At 42.9% G+C, this 18,855-nt stretch overlaps 1 protein-coding gene across 2 annotated transcripts in view; it reads left to right on the top strand.

Annotated features, from left to right (window-relative positions):
• PAK4 (p21 (RAC1) activated kinase 4) overlaps positions 1-18,855 on the top strand; it is a 112,794-nt gene that overhangs the window by 74,725 nt on the left and 19,214 nt on the right. For both annotated transcript variants that reach the window (XM_089658231.1, XM_089658230.1), the window contains exons 4-5: positions 9,329-9,748; positions 14,439-14,572. In XM_089658231.1, the coding sequence (XP_089514357.1) occupies positions 9,329-9,748; positions 14,439-14,572 (554 nt within the window). The remainder of the gene's footprint in view (positions 1-9,328; positions 9,749-14,438; positions 14,573-18,855) is intronic.

The following is an 18,855-nucleotide window of genomic DNA, read 5'->3' as shown; positions in this document are numbered from 1 at the left end:
CAACCTGTGGGATGGAAGCCAGCAGATCATCCTATTACAGGCTGCCTGCAGAAAACTAGGAGAGGGGCAGATACAAGACTGGTCACCCTGCACAAGATGAGAGCAGCAGTGGCTGGTCTTTGTTACAGGAAACTCCTTCAATATGGAAACCTTTCACACTGGATTGCAGCAAAAATCTGGAAGAAATACACGAACTACACCAAGATTTAAAGATGAGATTCACATTAACATGCAGAGATACAGTGGGGATCGAAAGTTTGGGCACCCCAGCTAAAAATTTGTATTAATGTGCATAAAGAAGCCAAGGAAAGATGGAAAAACCTCCAAATTACAGATTAGACATTCTTATATGTCAACAAAAGTTAGATTTTATTTCCATCATTTACACTTTCAAAATAACAGAAAACAAAAAAATGGTGTCTGCAAACGTTTGAGCACCCTGCAGAATTTATAGCATGCACTGCCCCCTTTGCCAAGCTGAGACCTGCCAGTGTCATGGATTGTTCTCAATCATCGTCTGGGAAGACCAGGTGATGTCAATCTCAAAGGTTTTAAATGCCCAGACTCATCTGACCTTGCCCCAACAATCAGCACCATGGGTTCTTCTAAGCAGTTGTCTAGAAAACTGAAACTGAAAATAGTTGACGCTCACAAAGCTGGAGAAGGCTATAAGAAGATAGCAAAGCGTTTTCAGATGTCAATATCCTCTGTTCGGAATGTAATTAAGAAATGGCAGTCATCAGGAACAGTGGAAGTTAAAGCAAGATCTGGAAGACCAAGAAAAATATCAGACAGAACAGCTCGCAGGATTGTGAGAAAAACAATTCAAAACCCACGTTTGACTGCACGATCCCTCCAGAAAGATCTGGCAGACACTGGAGTTGTGGTACACTATTCCACTATAAAGAGATACTTGTACAAATATGGTCTTTATGGAAGAGTCATCAGAAGAAAACCTCTTCTACGTCCTCACCACAAAAAGCATCGTTTGAACTTTGCAAATGAACATATAGACAAGCCTGATGCATTTTGGAAACAAGTTCTGTGGACCGATGAGGTTAAAATGGAACTTTTTGGCCGGAATGAGCAAAGGTACGTTTGGAGAAGAAGGGGCACAGAATTGAATGAAAAGAACCTCTGTCCAACTGTTAAGCATGGGGTTGGATCAATCATGCTTTGGGGTTGTGTTGCAGCCAGTGTCACAGGGAACATCTCACGAGTAGAAGGAAAAATGGATTCAATAAAATTTCAGCAAATATTGGATGGTAACTTGATGCCATCTGTGAAAAAGCTGAAGTTAAAGAGAGGATGGCTTCTACAAATGGATAATGATCCTAAACACGCCTCGAAATCCACGGGGGATTACATCAAGAGGTGTAAACTGAAGGTTTTGCCATGGCCTTCACAATCTCCTGACCTCAACATAATTGAAAATCTATGGATAGACCTTAAAAGAGCAGTGCGTGATAGACAGCCCAGAAATCTCAAAGAACTGGAAGACTTATGTAAGGAAGAATGGGCAAAGATACCTCAAACAAGAATTGAAAGACTCTTGGCTGGCTACAAAAAGCGTTTACAAGCTGTGCTACTTGACAGAGGGGGCAGTACAAGATATTAACTCTGCAGGGTGCCCAAACTTTTGCAGACGCCATTTTTTTGTTTTCTGTTATTTTGAAAGTGTAAATGATGGAAATAAAATCTAACTTTTGTTGACATATTATAAGAATGTCTAATCTGTAATTTGATGCCTTTTGTAAATTTTTCCATCTTTCCTTGGCTTCTTTATGCACATTAATACAAATTTTTAGCTGGGGTGCCCAAACTTTCGATCCCCACTGTACATGCTGATGTAAAATTAAGGAAAAGGTGGGGAATACAGTTTACACTTTAAGTAAGAATACACGTGTCCCTTGTATGTAGGCAGTATTGGAATTCAGCTTTAAAAATGTTTTTGTTACTTTGTATTAGTCCTGAAAGGAAACTTCATTGTTCTATCAGGCTGGTTAGACTGATTGCATGTGATGCTTGAAATGATAACATTGCTTGCTAACATGAGGCCATTTTATAGGGAACTGTAAACATTGCATGGCTTCTTTATCACAATGACTTTCACCAGAAGTACAGTGTTTCCCCACAACCATGATTCAAGTTTTTTCTCTGTAGCTTTCTTACTACTACAGGCAAGAATCGAATTGCTGCAGAATCAGACATAAAATACATTGACATGTAACTCAATTACTGCTTTCTAAGCAAAAATACCAGTAATACCCTCAAAATACACACTTGGTGGTAGGACTGGGTTCTCTCCATACACAAAAGGTGTGCTTTCTTCCCAATGATTGAAAGCCAAAGCCAGTGGTAGTATCTGTATAGGGCAAGGACATTGATTGGCTGTTACCTGGTAAAGCCTCTATCTAACACAGATTCCACCCGGGTACAGCCTGGACCTGAAAGTATCAAGTGGCTTAAACAAGAAGGGTGCCAGTTCCTTCTATCAAATGATTATTACAGGGAGCACAATGGCACAGTTGCATAGGGAGCAGTACGAGAACGCAAGGAAGATCAAACTGTATTATGGGTTTAGGTCAGCTTTAGGAAAAACACCTAGATAAATCATGCTTACGCTCCCTGGCTTATTTAGTAATTGTATTTCACCATCATTCAGAAAGCTACTTGAAGTGATGAGGTAATGCACAAATCTCTGAAAGACGTTCCTTCATGATTAAATAAGACACTCATATCAAAGTAGTATTAAACCTTCAGAATTTTATCTCTGCACATTAAATTGATACTAAATGATATTATTTTTGTTAAAAGTACAAATATTTTATACTTATCCACTCTGTGAAACAATATTGCACAGGACAGTGTCTTACCTCCTTTTTGGCAGTCCCCCGCCGGCACTGTCTGCTTCTCTTTCCTCTAGATTCCTTCTCAGAAAGCTAGGGAGGCACCCATGCACATGCGCTGTGAGCATCCATTGACACATGCAGTGCTAGTAGGTTATGTCCCCACTCCCTCCTCAGAAGTGTTTGACTGACAGCAGTATCTACTGTGAGACTAGTTAGTAAGAGGAGTGGTGCTGCAGCCGATGCAGTGCTAGAGCTGTGACAGTGTTTAGGGATTTTGGGGGGAGTAGGACAAATATAGGGGCATTTTTTACCTCAATGCAGAGTATGCTTTAAGGTAGAAAATAATTCAGACTTTAAAACCACTTTAAGCACAATAACCTAAACATTCCCCAGTAAATTATTTGGTAAACGTCTTACCACAGCACTTACAGTTTACAGCTTTTAATGCTGCTGCCTTCTGATCTGTCAGTTCTGCTTCCCTGAATTCTTGGTGTTTACATCAAAGTATTAACAGCTGACATTGCAGTCTTCAGTCAGCCTGTTAGTTTGAAGGAGGGAGGAACGGTGTAGTGCCTTGCCATCCCAGGCTACTGGGCTGTGTGTTTCTATTGATGCACTACGTACTGGGAAATACAGCTCAAACCCCTGCATGCAAGGTTAGGTCCTTGGGATGCGACAAGTTAAGGGAGCCAGCATGAAATGGTAAACCTGGAGCAGCGGTCATGGCTCCTGCTTAAACTGAAACATAGGCCAGGATTAAAAATAAAGAGGCTGCATACTCTGTATGTGATTCCTTGGGCTGCTGAAAGTGCTTAGTCTGTTCCCATCGAGTCTGTGTACCGGCCCATTGCTGTTACCACGTGACTGCTGTGACCAATCACAGCAGATCAAATGACAGTTGTAAACAATGGATAGTTTCCTTTCATGCCATCCATTGTATACAGTTGTGTTGCTAGCTGTGATTGGTCAGAGTGATCACATGGTACAGACTGGGCCAATCATAGCCCATTTGTGTCATGTGTTTAGCTGTGGCCAATCACAGCTTATCACAACAAAACAATCGGTCAATTTCATTCAGTAAAATGCTTGCTTATAGCAATCATAATGTGTTTAAAAAAATAAATAAATACATTGATCACTTCCCCAGAGTAGTACAATGTTACTATGGTACCATCATATTACTCTGGTCAAAGTGTGTTACAAAAAAACACACTTTGTTCTTGTGTTCTTTAAAAAAAAAAAGAAACCATTTAATAAAAAATTTTAAAAAATATACTTTCTTTTTTTCGTATTTTCACCAGTCAGTGTCCCTGACTACCGCCAAACCAGTTATGATGATGCTGTACGGCGTTTGTGACAGTATGTAAATAAATAATAATTTCTCAATTTTCCAAAAAATTAATAACAAACACTCGTTATACCTCAGACTGTCTACTTTCCAAAAAAGGGTATTTTGGGGGATATCTGTATTGTCCTGACATTTTTGGGCCTCAAGAAATGAGATAAGCCGTCACTACATGAGGATTGATCAATTTTCAGATATGTACCATAGTTTGCGGACTCTCTTTCCTACAGACTAAATAATATAATAATATACACTGATTTGGGTTATTTTCACCAAAGAAATGTAGCAGTAAACATTTTGGCCTAAATTTATGAAGAACAATTATTTATTTGCAACATTTTATAACAGAAACAAAGAAAAACTTGTTTTTTTTCCCTAAATTTTCAGTCTTATTTCATTTATTTAGCAAAAAAAAACCTAGTGTTGATTAAATACGACCAAAAGGAAGCTCTAGTTGTATGAACAAAATGATACAAATTTAGTTTGGCTACAATGTTGCATGACCTCGCAATAGTCATTCAAAGTGTGAGAGCGCTGAAATCTAAAAATTAGCCTGGGCAGGATGGGGGGTAAAAGTGCCCGGTATTGAAGTGGTTAAAAGTAATACACTGTTAAGATTACGTTCTGGTAAACAATTGTCTAAATGCTTTTCCTTTTAAGGTGAAAACCAAATATGGTACCTGCCATCGGTTACCTTCTCCTGAAAACATGTTTTCCTGGCTTTTTCAAAATTTTTTTTTTGTTTTTTTTTGTTTTTTTTTTCAACTACTCTTTGAATTATTGAAATAGAACAGGGGTCTTCAAACTGCGGCCTGTGGGACAGATGTGGCCCTTTGCCTGCCTTTATTCGGCCCTTGAGGCACTATTCCTTCCACTGACATGAGGCACTATTCTTCCCACTGACTCCAATGATGGGGCGCTGTTCCTCCCACTGACACCAATGATGGGGCGCTGTTCCTCCCACTGACACCAATGATGGGACACTATTCCTCCCACTGACCACCGTATCTATGGTATTGTTTACTCCCACCAATGCCAGGGTGTTTTTCTACTCCCGCTGGCCACAGTCCAGCCCGTCTAAAGTTTGAAGGGCAGTAAAATGGCCCATTGTTTTGGAAGTTTGGAGACCCCTGATCTAGAGCAAGCGTACAGCATTTGTGAGCCTGATCTGCCATTAAATCTGAGAGAATTGAAGCCATTTGATCAGCATGACAGCCAAGCAGCAAACATTTTCAGAAGAGAGCAGCTTGTGTTTGCAATGTAACGTGCAAGTTTTGTTCACGAGTTCCAAATGCAAGCCACATTGAAATTACATCTGACAAGCACATGTCTCTGTTTTGAGACCTGAATGCGAAGCTTGTTCGTAGAACTGGGGTCAGCATGACCAGAAGAAGCTTGTTAATTAGCAGCGTGAAGTCTACTATTTTTATTTTCCCTCTGGAAAGGAAAGATAAAGTGGAATACGCACTTCTGTTTGGTTTCCAAGGTCCCCTCTATACCTTTGAATGGTCCAGAGTAGAAAAGGGTTTTTTCAAAAAATCTTTTATCTCTGCAGGTCATTGTGGCCCTTGTACAATTCTCTTATCTGTCTTTTCCTACCCACTTATTGCTAAATACTGTAACCGTGAGCATGGGATGTCACATAAAGGATGTCCCTTATCACGTAAACCCAGCTGACAGGAATTGTGGCTCAGTGGTTAGCACTTGATTGCCTTACTGGGCATCATACCACATCAGTGGCATTATGTGTTTGTTGTGTGCATGTTCTTCCTGGTGTACTTGCTGATGAAACCCTGGTGCTTCTGCCCTTGAGCCAAAAATAAACAGCACGTGTTTTGGATTTTTTTTTTTTGTAGTTTTTTCTGGGGCACAGTCTGCTAGTTCTTAGTGTTGATAGCGCAAGAACGTTCTGCCATTTACATAAAAAATTCTCTTTACCCATAAAGCCTTCCCTGCCTGAATCCGTAACCTGACCCTATCACCTAACCTGAACCCTAAGGTGGACCCATAACATTTAATCTTTTTCTTTCAACACTTAACCCTACCTTTTTAACCGCTTCCCAACTGCCCCTATAGTAGAAGTACTGCGACAGGGAAGCAGGGCTGCGCAAAATCATGTGTGTATATATATGAGATTTACATTTTTGGGTAGGGAGCGCAAGCCATCCTACCCACACCGCCGTTGGTGGCTAGGTGTGTCAATCATCGGGTCCCGGCCGGAGATTCCCCACTGGCACCCGGCGATCACTGTGCAAAGCTGACAGGGGAGAGACCTGTGTGTAAACAATAGGTCTCTCCTGCCAGCAAGGACATGCTGTTTTGTATTTCTCTTCAAAGCAGAGGAATACAAAACAGCATGCCTCCCTAGTATAACAGCACATGTAGTAAAACAACACGTACACAGTTAACCCTTGATCACTCAAAAGTTAACCCCTTCCTTCCCAGTGTCATTAGTACAGTGTCAGTGCTTTTTATAAGCACTGATCACTGTATTGGTGTCACTGGAGATGTCAGTGGCAGCTAGTCATTTGCCACCCAGTGTCAGAATGCTCGCAGCAGTCCCGCTATAAGTCGCTGATTGCCGACATTACTAATTTAAAAAAAAATAAAATTCCAGTATACAGACATTATAACTTTCACATAAACCAATTAATTTACACGTATTGGGTTTTTTTATTAGCAAACACGTAGCAGAATACATTTTGGCCTAAATTTATGGTGAATTTTATTTATTTATTTTTTTAATTTTTACTAGACGTGTTTAATAGCAAAAAGTCAAAATATTGTTTTATTTCCCAAAATTGTAGGTCCTTTTTTTTTCTTTTTTTTTTTATACCGCAAATATTAAACGCACAGACAATCAAATGCCACAGAAAGAAAGCTCAATTCATGGGGAAAAAAGGACATAAATTTAGTTTGGGTGCAGCATTGCATGACCGTCCAGTTGTCCGTTAAAGTAACAGCACCGTAATGCAAACAATGGCCTTGTCAGGAAGGGGGGGGGGGGGGTAAATCCTCAGGAGGGCAAGTGGTTAAAGTGATTCCAAAGCTTATTTTGTTTTTTATATAACAAATATGTCTTACTTACCTGCTCTTTGCAATGGTTTTGCACAAAGTATCCTTGATCCTCTTCCTGCCCACCATAGCAAGATGCTTTCGATGGAGACACTGCTGCAGGCTTGCTCCCAAGCCGCCACTTAATGTCTATAAGACACACAGAGCATGTCTCGGCCCCGCCCCCTGCTCTCTCCTCACTGGCTTTTATTGACAACAGCAGGAGCCAATGGCTCCTGCTGCAGTCTTTAAGCCAGTGAGAAATGAGAGAGCCGGGAAAGCCTCAGCTCTCGTGCACGTTACTGCATTGGGCTCAGGTAAGTATGAGGGCAGCTGAAGGGAAGCTGCACTTAGAAGGTTTTATACCTTCATGCATAGATTACATGAAGGTAAAAAACATTCTGCCTTTACAACCATTTTAAAACCTAACATTAACCTTAGAATTTAAACAAGTCAGCCTAATTCCTGACCCTAACCCCAACATAACATATTCCCTAAAATAGTCTTGACTTGAAGAAGAATTCCAGTTATGGTATATTTTTACATAGTTACATTGGTCCAGCTTGGACCAGTGTAACTTTGTATATACCATACCTGGTCAATGCCCCTGGAAGCTGAAATTGCTAAAGGTAGACCCCAATTCTCCAATGAAATGCACTTGCTTTCCAGGTCCCATGCTGAGCGACTGGCTTGCTGCATTGTGAACACAGGAGGTTGACCATGCAGTATGGGCTCCGTTCACTGCCTCGCCTCTCCAGCTTGTGTAATCAGAATGCTTTACATTGATTCCAAAATATGCAAAGCATTCTTTAAATGGTGCGCCAGAGCATCCAACCGCCTGTGTTCACATTACAGAAGGACCCCCACTCAGCGTGGGACCTGGAAGCAAGTGGAGATCACTAGAGTAGCAGTGTCTCCTTCAGTGATTTCCAGCTTCCAAAAGCATTGGCCAGGTATGGTATATACATAGTCACATAGATCCAAGCTAGCCCAATGTAACTGTAAAATTACACCATATCTGGAATTCTTTGAACTGAATCCTTGTACTGTTTTCTGTACTGTTTACTCTTCTTTTCAAGGATTAGTTTAATGAAATCCGTCACAGTTAAGAAAGATATAAAGGTATAAGCTCAAATAATTATTGATCTGTCTGAGCCTGGATCTTATTCAATCATTAGACTACATGCATACTGGAACTGCTTGACGTTAACCTTACTGGCAGCAAAACACTTGGAAACTTGGTGCCATGTTTAGCTGCGTTTTGCCGCATTTAGCGCTTGAACATTTAATTGGCCAGAGTACTTGACATTAAAATGAATAAATGCTCTAGCGCTTAGGCGTGTTTGCACGTGTTTTTTGCCGTGGTTGGGGCTTTTTGGACAAAATGTTCCTCTCCTGAACTTGATTCTTCTGTGTTCAAGAGAGATACATTTAACTGCTTCTACCCTGTGCTGCTCCTACACAGTGGTAAGAGCCTATGTGTGCATGGACACGTAGGCTTTTATTGAGTTGAGTTCAGGGGCTTTGGTAACATCGCTTCCTGAAAACATCAGAGCACCCTGCCTCAGTTCTCTTCTCTATAGAGTCCTCAGCTATGGTGCAAGCAGTGCTCACGATCTTGGGAGGAGTTTTGCAAAATTTAGAACACCTTGTTGGGTGGATGTAATTCTGGAGGAGTGGGCATTTTTAGGCAAGCTGTATTAACATGAAGATGCTGAGCCTTCTATGATTGAAAGAACTGAAGTCCAGTGAATGAAAGGGGCAGGTCAGTGACAGTCAGGCTGTGGAGGAAATGGTTAGATGATGTTAGATGTGCTCCAGCCAGGAAATGAGGTGGGCTCTATCTGATTTGTTGCAGCTTCTAATGCACATTATGAAAAGCTCATAGTATGCAGTGACATCAGAGTAAGCAATGTCAGTACAGGAGAGCAGCCTGTAAAACTGCAAGATTGCTGGAGTTCTGCGTTAATGACTAGAGATTACAGTCATTACTCTAAAAGCAGATTATATATATAATTTTTTTTTTTTTTTATTCTTGATATATATTTTAATAATTCTTTGTTCTCTTTTTCCCTAGATCCAGGATTCCCGTTCCACTGTACCCCTTGACCCTAAAAACCCTGCAAACAGAGGCTCTTCTCGGCCACAGCCAGGCCAGACCAAGCCTAAGCCTCCAGAGAAACCATCTCAGGCCAGCCTCTCCCAGCACAGCTCTGACCCACAACTTTCTCGCCCCCCACAGCAGCCACAGCACCCTGCACAGCCTCGATCGCCACAGAGAGAGCCTCAGCGGGTGTCACATGAGCAGTTCAGAGCAGCACTGCAGATGGTGGTGGACCCTGGAGATCCCAGGTCCTATCTGGATAACTTCATCAAAATTGGGGAGGGCTCCACAGGGATTGTTTGTATTGCCACTATCAGGAGTTCTGGGAAACTTGTTGCTGTCAAGAAGATGGATCTGCGGAAGCAGCAGAGGAGGGAGCTTCTGTTTAATGAGGCAAGTCTTTATACACTTTACCGCTTACAATGCAATTATGTAGTGTGACTTGGTTGCGTATTGGATTTTGTTTGTGTATTCTATGACTCCAAAATCATGTTGGAATCACTCCAAAGTACTACAGAACCCTTTTCCAAAATTGTGCCATGCTGAGTTGCATTGATGTGAATGGACACTATTAAAAAAAACTAAAAACCATGTGATTTCCATTGTTACGTGATTCTGTGCGACTGAAATCACACTAGTGTGAACCAGGCATTCATACAGAGTTAGAGCCTGTCTACACAAAGAATAATTGTGCTTCTTAGATGATCGAGGTAAACTTGGCATCATATTAGGTTATACGTACCTGAATTTTTTTCTCTTTTGAGCTGCAAAGGTTCCAGTATAGATAGATCAGGTGCCAGCAGAATTGCTATTTGGGCACTTTTTGGAATGGAGAGAGGGGATAATATTGAATTGAATATCACTGTGTACTGGTGCTAACATGAGTCCACAAGTCACAGAGGAGGGGCTGGCTCAGGCCCAGTTTTCCTTTTACCTTTGGTCAGGAATTACACCTTGGTGATTTGAGGCACTGATGTAAATAATGAATTTTGTATTAGGATGTTAGAATTGTTTTGATGTTCTGGATGTTGCCTAGGACAGCAATGACCCCTAGTGTATTTGTTTAGAACTGCACTGCGTATTTTTTCACGTTCTAGTCATTGTTATTATAATGCAGGGTTTATAAAGCGCAAACAGTTTGCACACCGCTTTACAACATGAGGGCAGACAGTACATTTACAATACAATTTCATACAGTAGGAATCAGAAGGGCCCTGCTTGTTAGAGCTTACAGTCTCATAGTAAGTGTTTATATACATATATACAGCAGGTAAAATAAATGTTGAACACGTCACCATTTTTCTCAGTAAATATATTTCTAAAGGTGCATGAAGTTTTCACCACATGTTGGTAACAACCAATGCAATTCATACATAGAAGAAACCAAACAAATAAATTCAGAATTTAAGTTATGTGTAATAAAATGGAATGACACAGGGAAGAAGTATTGAACACGCTAACTAAAATTTACTTAATACTTGGTACAAAATCCTGTTGGTAATGGCAGCTTCAAGACACATTCTTTATGGAGATAATAGGCGTATGCATTGCTCAGGTGTGATTTTTGGCCCATTCTTCCACACAAACTGTTTTCAAACCTTGAAGGTTCTGTGGGCCTCTTCTATGAATTCTCATCTTTAGTTCTTTCCATAGATTTTCTATTGGATTCAAGTCAGGTGACTGGCTAGGCCATTCTAACAGCTTTATTTTCTTTCTTTGAAACCAAGTGAGAGTTTCTTTGGCTTTGTGTTTGGGATCATTGTCTTGCTGAAATGTCCACCCTCGTTTCATCTTCATCATCCTGGTAGATGATAGATTTTTGTCAAGAATGTCTTGGTACATTTTCCATTCATCCTTCCTTCAATGATATGCTGAAAAACATCCCCACACCATGATGTTCCCACCTCCAAACTTTACTGTTGGTATGGTGTTTTAGGGGTGATGTGCAGCACCATTTGACCTCCATGAATGGTGTGTATTATGGCATCCAAAATATAAAATTTTGCTCTTATCTGACCAGGTTATATTCTCCCAGTATTTCACAGGCTTCTCTAAATGTTGTGCCGCAAATTTTAAATGAGCTTCTACATGTTTTTCTTTAGCAATGGACTCTTGAGTGGTGAGTGTGCATACTGGCCATGGCGGTTGAATGCATTACTTATTGTTTTCTTTTAAACCGTTGCACCTGCTAATTCCAGGTCTTTTGGAAGCTCTCCACAAGTGGTCTTTGGCTCTTGGACAACTCTTCTGATAATTCTTTTCACTCCTCTGTCAGAAATCTTGCGAGGAGCTCCTGGCCGTGGCTGGTTTTTGGTCAAATGATGTTCTTTCCACGTCCAGATTATGGCCCCAACAGTGCTCACTGGAACATTCAGACGTTTAGAAATCCTTCTGTAACCAATGGCATCAGTATGTTTTGCAACAATAAGGTTGCGGAGGTCTTGAAAGAGCTCTTTGCTTTTACCCATCATGAGATATTTCTTATGTGACACCTTGGTAATGAGACACCTTTTTTATAGGCAATCAGTTGAGACTGAACCAGCTGATATTAATTTGCACTGACAAGAGGCAGGATTGCTTTCTAATTACTGATAGATTTCAGCTGGTGTCTTGGCTTTCCATGCCTTTTTGCACCTCCCTTTCTTCAGGTGTTCAATACGTTTTCCTTGTGTCATTCCATTTTATTACACATAACTTCATTTCATTTTATTTCACATAACTTAATTTCTGAACTTATTTGTTTTGGTTTCTTTGTATGAATGGATTGCATGGGTTGTTACTGATATGTGGTGAAAATATCATGTCAATCGCACCTTCAGAAATATATTTATCTAGAAAAATGGTAACATGTTCAATATTTAGTATACATGCTGTGTGTGTAATAAATATATATGTGTGTGTGTATATGTATGTGTGTAATAAATATATATATTGCGTGTTTTGTTACAGCAATTTCAAGTGTTTTGGCGCTCAGACATTTTGTATTACCCAGTGCAGAAAAATATCTGTGACATCATTTGTTACTATGTGTTTTTGCTTTCTGGGTTATTCTCATTTCCTTTCTGGTTTGCACTGTGTTCTCTGGTGCTTTCTGTTCTCTAAACAATGATGGAATGAATGACATTCTTCATGGCGTCCACCACAGTGATGTAATATTTCCAAATGGAAGAAGTAGAGAGAGCAGGAGGACATGAAAATACTGGGTTCATGCTGCCATTAATAATGGTTTGTGCATATTTGTAGGCATAACATATGGCTTTATTATTTTCTTCGAGGGGGTGAGAGGGGGGCAGGGGCCATTAGGTAGGCTGTAAAGGGACCCCCTGATTAAGCAAATTAATACACAGGTTGCAACCAGGGAGGGAGATCATAAAGTGTCAATCCAGTCCCATGCCCCTCAACTTGCTTGCTTGGGACTTGTAACAGGAGTCCTGATGATCGTAAAGGTGGGGTGCTCCCTCACCGTCCGGGTAACAGTCTCGGGATCGAAAAGAGACACTATCTCCTCCATCTATCTTGGTATTACTGGCTAAAATTGCTTTTTTTTTTTTATTTCCTGACAATATTTGGTCATTCTTGGTGGGGAGGTCACTGTACTTAGCAGAAAAACGTGTGATTTGCGTGTTTCAACTAATTTATAATGGGGAAAAAGAGCTTAGAAAAGCACCAATCTGCCAAATCAAGGTACCAAATTGGCAGAGTGTTTTGGACCTTCAAGCTTTGCTCTACAAAACACTATGAATGGGGCCTAAAGAGCATTTCCCTTCATTTTTTAGGAATTTCCTCTTATCTCCCGAATAGGACATAATGGGCTGAAAACCGGACAGGTGTATTCTTACCCGAAGAAAAAAACAATTTTACTCTATATATACTTTAAACTGGTTGTAAACCTCAGATGAAATATGAACAAAGCTTATCCCTCTAGAGCAGGGATCTCCAAACTTGCTGAAGAAAGGGCCAGTTTTCTGGTCTTCAGACTTTAGGGAGGCCGGACTGTGGACATTGGGAATAGAAATGGTCCTGGCGTCAGTGGGAATAGACAATGCATCTTTGGTATTAGGGGGAGGAATAGCACACCATTGTTGGTGTCAGTGGGAGAAAAAGTGCACCATCATTGGTGTCAGTAGGAGTTGTGCCCCATTGTTGGTGTCAGTGGGAGAAATAGTGCCCCATCATTGGTGTCAGTAGAAGGAATAGTGCCCGTTCGCTATGTCGGTAGCAGGAATTATGCCCCTTTGTTGATGTTAGTGGGAGGAATAGTGTCTCGTATCAAGGGGAGGTAAAGTGCCCCAAGGGCCAGGTAAAGGCATGCAAGGGACGGCATCTAACCCCCAAGCCACAGTTTGGAGACCACTGTTCTAGTGTGTACTTGTCTGAATCCAGAGTACTAAGTGTAATTTCTGTATGCTACCTTGCTCCTCCGTATCAGAAGTGCTTCATGCTGATAGCATTTTCCTGACACCAAGAGAAAAATGGTGTTGGGGAGGGACCTCTAGCAGATTAACAGCTTCAGCTCTTTTACTGTGTGTTGTGTGAAGGTGGGTGTGTCCCTTACCTCCAATCAGCTCTCAGAGCTCTCCTCATTGAGCTCTGCAGTGTTTAATTTCAGCTCTCTGCCCCCTTTTTCCTGAACCCTCAGACAAGCGTTATACATTCAGCACTTTGGACACATGAAGAGAAGAGTGCAGATAGACAGGTACAACTTATGTAGAAGGATTTGTTTCATCTGTAGGTGTCACCTGAGGCCAGTCCCTTCCTTGAGTATTTGTAAAAGATTACAACCACTTTACTTTGTATGCCAGGTCAGGTTTGCGTAAGAAAAGCGTAAAGCCTAATTGTGAGTGTGTTTATGCATAATGCTTACTGTATATGTATATTGAGTTCATTGTAAGTGGATTATTGCCACCAAACGCTTACATGTATGTTTCTCATGTATTTTCAGTTCAGTTTATGTGTATTGTGACCATTTGTTTACCCAATACACAACCATTTGTTAGTAAATATGGAAAGACTGCTTCCTTTGTTAACCGATGTTTCATATACAGCCTCATATGTAGCATTAACAATTTCTTGTTCTCCGCAGGTGGTGATAATGCGAGATTACCAGCATGAAAATGTGGTGGAAATGTACAACAGCTACTTGGTGGGGGATGAGCTGTGGGTGGTTATGGAGTTCCTAGAAGGAGGGGCCCTCACTGACATTGTCACACACACCAGGTACTAGCACAGTAATACAATGTAGTCTAATGTAGTAATGTGCTTTCCTTCTAGGCTCAATTATGCACTTGATATTGGTAAAAATGACTGATTTCCTGTATCTATAGCTAATGTACACTGCACAGCTTTGCAGACTATATAGGGGTATTCACTTTTAGCGCCTAAAGTCCTTACTACAGTCTAAGATTTAACTAAAATTTATACTGTGTAGTAGAGATGTGTTGGCATCTCTGCTACATTGGATATCTGGTGCCTGTGCAGACAGTGTTCCTGATGTGTATTGAACCCAGGACTCCCGTTATCCACAGATAGGATGCCTGCTAATTTACCACTGACTTTATAGTTCAATGTCTTAAACGAGAAAATTGTTTCTTTTTCATATCGACACCAATGATGACTTCCTCCCTTCAATTCTTCAACTGCCTGTCTTTTCTTATCAGCAAATTACACCCCAGTTATTAAACAGGGTAACCATTTTCACACCATCAACTGGAAATGCTGAATAGCTTCTTAAATATTTTAAAGATAAATAGAATGCTTTGTTTAAAACAGAATACTGTGGGCACGACCAGATTTACTGGAAGGCCAGTGCCCGTGGGCAGCAGATGCAAAGATGCGGCTTTTTCCTAAGTAGTCTTCAGCTATACACTTTCCCATCATCATTAGATGTACAGTCTTTCTCAAATAATCTTTTTTTTATACAGTTTCCCATTTCTGTAACTGTCTTAAAGTGTATGAAAACCCTCAGAGGCAGGGTCCACTTACTGAAGTTGGCTTCTTCCCTAAAATGTTACCGTATATAAAAGTACCTGTGGGGGACAAATAGTTCACTTACCCTGACTTCCTCCTGCAGTGTGTAGATGAGGGAAACGCCATCCTTCTTCTAGGCAGATCTCAGAATGCTGAGTAGCCCACATTCCACGAGTAGAGGATCTTGTGCTATACTGTTGTGTCTTCTTGCAAGTTTTGGGCTACTCTGCATTGCCAGAGCTGTTGTCTAGGAGCAGGATGATTCCACCCTCTGCACTATGGAAGTCAGGGAAATATATTGCCTATTTCTCTTATGTTCATTGACGGACTCAGCGGCTTCTTCTTTACCCTTAACGAAGCAGGGTTTTATAGCCCAAACCTACAGGAGTAGGACACTAGGCAGAAAAAAAAGACTTGGCACCTCCTCTGGGCAGTCCTCTCTGGGTATAAAATCCCCTCTCTGCTATAGGTCTCCAGTCTTTTCTGCCTAATGTCTCAGGAGTATGAATGTGAAGTTTTGCTGGGACTTGTAGTTCCACAACTGTTCCTTTTCTTTTTTTCCTGGACTTTTGTGTTTCTGCAGAGATCTTCTACCAACAGTCGCCCAGCTCGGGCTGGGCAACGGCTGGATAATTTAGATCCAGTGGTCACCCCAGTCTGACCCTTGTCTTGCTGTGGGGGATGGTGTCCATTATGGTTTGCAGGCCTGCCTGAATTGGGGGGGGTGCAGAGCGTGTCGCATGTGGCTGGGATGACCAAGGCCCATGTTGTTGTAGTCGTAGCGGCCATTTTCTTGGAGGTTTTCCATCCTCTAGTGCCAGAAACAGTGGCCATTTTTCTGGAGATTTTCGTCCGGCAGCCAGTTGTTTTTTTTGGGGGGGGGAGGGGGTGCGCTGCGCTGCGTGGCTATCAACCGATGGATACCAGCAGGGGGAGGTCTTTGACAGTCATTTTTTAATAGCCTGCGGCAGGGATACCCTCAGGCACCTCAGGCTTGTGGATGCAGTGCTCAACACACACTGTGCGAGACAGACTACGGGACATGTGGGCACCATGGCAGCTCCTGGCGGTAGTTCTCCCTGGAGGTCTGTCTTTCTTCTTTCTCTCTACTGGGGTGGTCTTCTATACTGGGAGCATCTGGGTCCCCTTCTTGCGGCGGTGTCTAGTTGGGGGACTGGTCCCATGGAAGCTCAGGAGCATGCCGCACCTCCGGGGCCCCCTCTGGAGGTCCCTCGGTCCCCCTAGATGCATTGTCTGCCGTCTTGGAGGCGTTTGTGTCACGTGTGGAAGCGGCAGTTGGTCGCAAGGTGAGCAAAAAACTCCCCCTGCCATCCTGGGACAATTCTAAGACCGAACCAGATCCTGCCGCCGTGGGTTCTGCATTTTACAGCGGATTCTGAGGACGCATCCCCTGCTTCCTCGAAAGAGGAGGACAGGTCCTCTGCCTCTGTTGCCACACAGGAAAAGGCATTGGTACCAGGACTTATTGATTCGGTGCGTGAAACGCTAAAGATTGAGAACCCTGCCAGGTCAGCTGATGTGGCACCTGTTCCTTTTGGTACGCACAAGCCAGTTCGGACTGTTAAGGTTTTTTTTTTACCCTGACTATTTTGACAGATTTGTTTATAGGGATTGGAGTAGGCCGAAGCGTCTGTGCTTCTCAAACACTTTGCAGTGCGTTATCCCTTTGAGGAGACCCTGCTGAAGAAGTGGACACCTCCGCCGGTGGTTGATCCTCCCATCTCCAGGCTTAACAAGACCACGTTGATTCCTGTGGAGGAATCCCCCCTCATTTAAGGACCCTGCGGACTGCAGGGCGCAGGTGGTGGCCCGTTCACTGTTCACGGTCGCCAGATCGGCACTTAGGCCAGTGTTGGCTACGGCCTTGGTCTCCCAGACACTGACGGAATGGGCCAAGGCTCTACGACAAGGCTTGACTTCTAGTCAGTTACCCCAAGCATATGTGGAGCTAGCAGACCAGTTGGTCCAGGACTTAAAATATATTTGTGACGCCGCCCTTGATGATTCTTTCCAAACTGTCCATCTTGACCGTTGTGCTCTGGCGGGTCCTTTGGCTCAAGTGTTGATTGGCAGGCCAGACCTCCAAGAATGCTCTGGCAGACCTGCCCTTTCTGGGCGACCGACTTTTTGGAGCTACCCTGGATGACATCATCAAGAACCTTACTGGAGGCAAGACTACCTTCCTTCCTTCACGCCAAGAAGGGGAAGGAACCTCGTTGAAAGTTGGGGGCCAACGTTTACGGCACATAAACCTATTTTTCGCCCTTCCTGCTCTGCAGCCAAGGGCCTCCAATCCCTTTAAGGCCCCCACAGTTGGCACCAAGCAACCCTGGCCCCAGAAGTCCTCCAAGTCCACTGATAAGTCTCCTTCAGCATGAAGGTTTGCTCCCATCCGCTTCCAGGGTGGGGGAGCATCTTCACAGGTTTCCGGGTCCATGGGGGCTGTGCAGGAACTGCTGCTCCATGGAGTGGTCGTCACAGTACCCGATTTGGAGCGTTTTCGTGGCTTCTACTCCAACCTGTTCACTGTTCCCAAGGCAGAAGGGGTTCGTCCAATCCTGGACCTCAAGGTCCTGAATTTCTTTGTGCAGGTTCACAAGTTCAAGATGGAATCTCTTCACTCAGTGGTGGCCTCCCTCCACCAGAGAGATTTCCTGCCCTCCTTGAGACATCAAGGACGCTTACATGCACATCCTCATTTGCAAGGGGCATCAGCGCTTCCTTCGTTTTGCCATCGGGGACGTGCATTATCAATTCTTGGCTTTGCCCTTTGGTCTGGCCTCCACACCTCGGGTGTTTACCAAGGTCCTAGCCCCAGTCCTGACCTTATTGAGACAACAGGGGATTGCAGTGATATCGGCTACCTGGATGATTTGCTCCTGCCTGCGGAGACTCGCTCCTCATTATTAGGCAGTGTGGAAATCACCATGCGTTCTCTATGGGACTTCAGGTAGAATCTGAAACTCAGGAAGTTGATGTTGACTGGAGTATCTGGGGCTGATTCTCAATTCGGAGCAGGCCAAGGTGTTCCTTCCGTCAGAGAAATTGTTAAAGTTCTGGTCAGCAGTTTGGCAGCTCCTGGCTTGTAGGCAGCTCTATCTGCGTCTTTGCATAGGCTTGATGGTGGCTACTTTCAAAGCGATCCCGTATGCCCAATTTCATATGAGAACAATACAAAGGGAAATCCTATTGAAAAGGAACAGGGCTTCTGCCTTCTTGGACCTTCAAATTCACCTGGAAAGGCCTCCCTTCTTTGGTAGATGAGTTCCCAGGCTCTACAGCATGGAAAGTCTTTCCTCCACATTTGCTGGACTGTGGTCATGACAGGGGTGATGGACTCTGGGGGAAGCTAACTTACCATCAATATCCTGGAGCTTTGAGCGATCAGGTTGTCATGGACGCATTGGACGGACCGTCTGTCGGGTCTGCTGACCAGGATTCAGTCAGGCAACGCTGCTGCTCTGTCCGCCGTCCACATTCCAGGCGTCAGAAACTGGCAAGCAGATTATCTC

Source organism: Staurois parvus, unplaced genomic scaffold (genome assembly GCF_062004578.1).
Source record: "Staurois parvus isolate SC_StPar_1 unplaced genomic scaffold, SC_StPar_1.0 ptg001058l, whole genome shotgun sequence".
In the NCBI taxonomy this organism is placed as follows: Eukaryota; Metazoa; Chordata; class Amphibia; order Anura; family Ranidae; genus Staurois; species Staurois parvus.
This window is presented reverse-complemented; position numbering and strand designations above follow the sequence as displayed.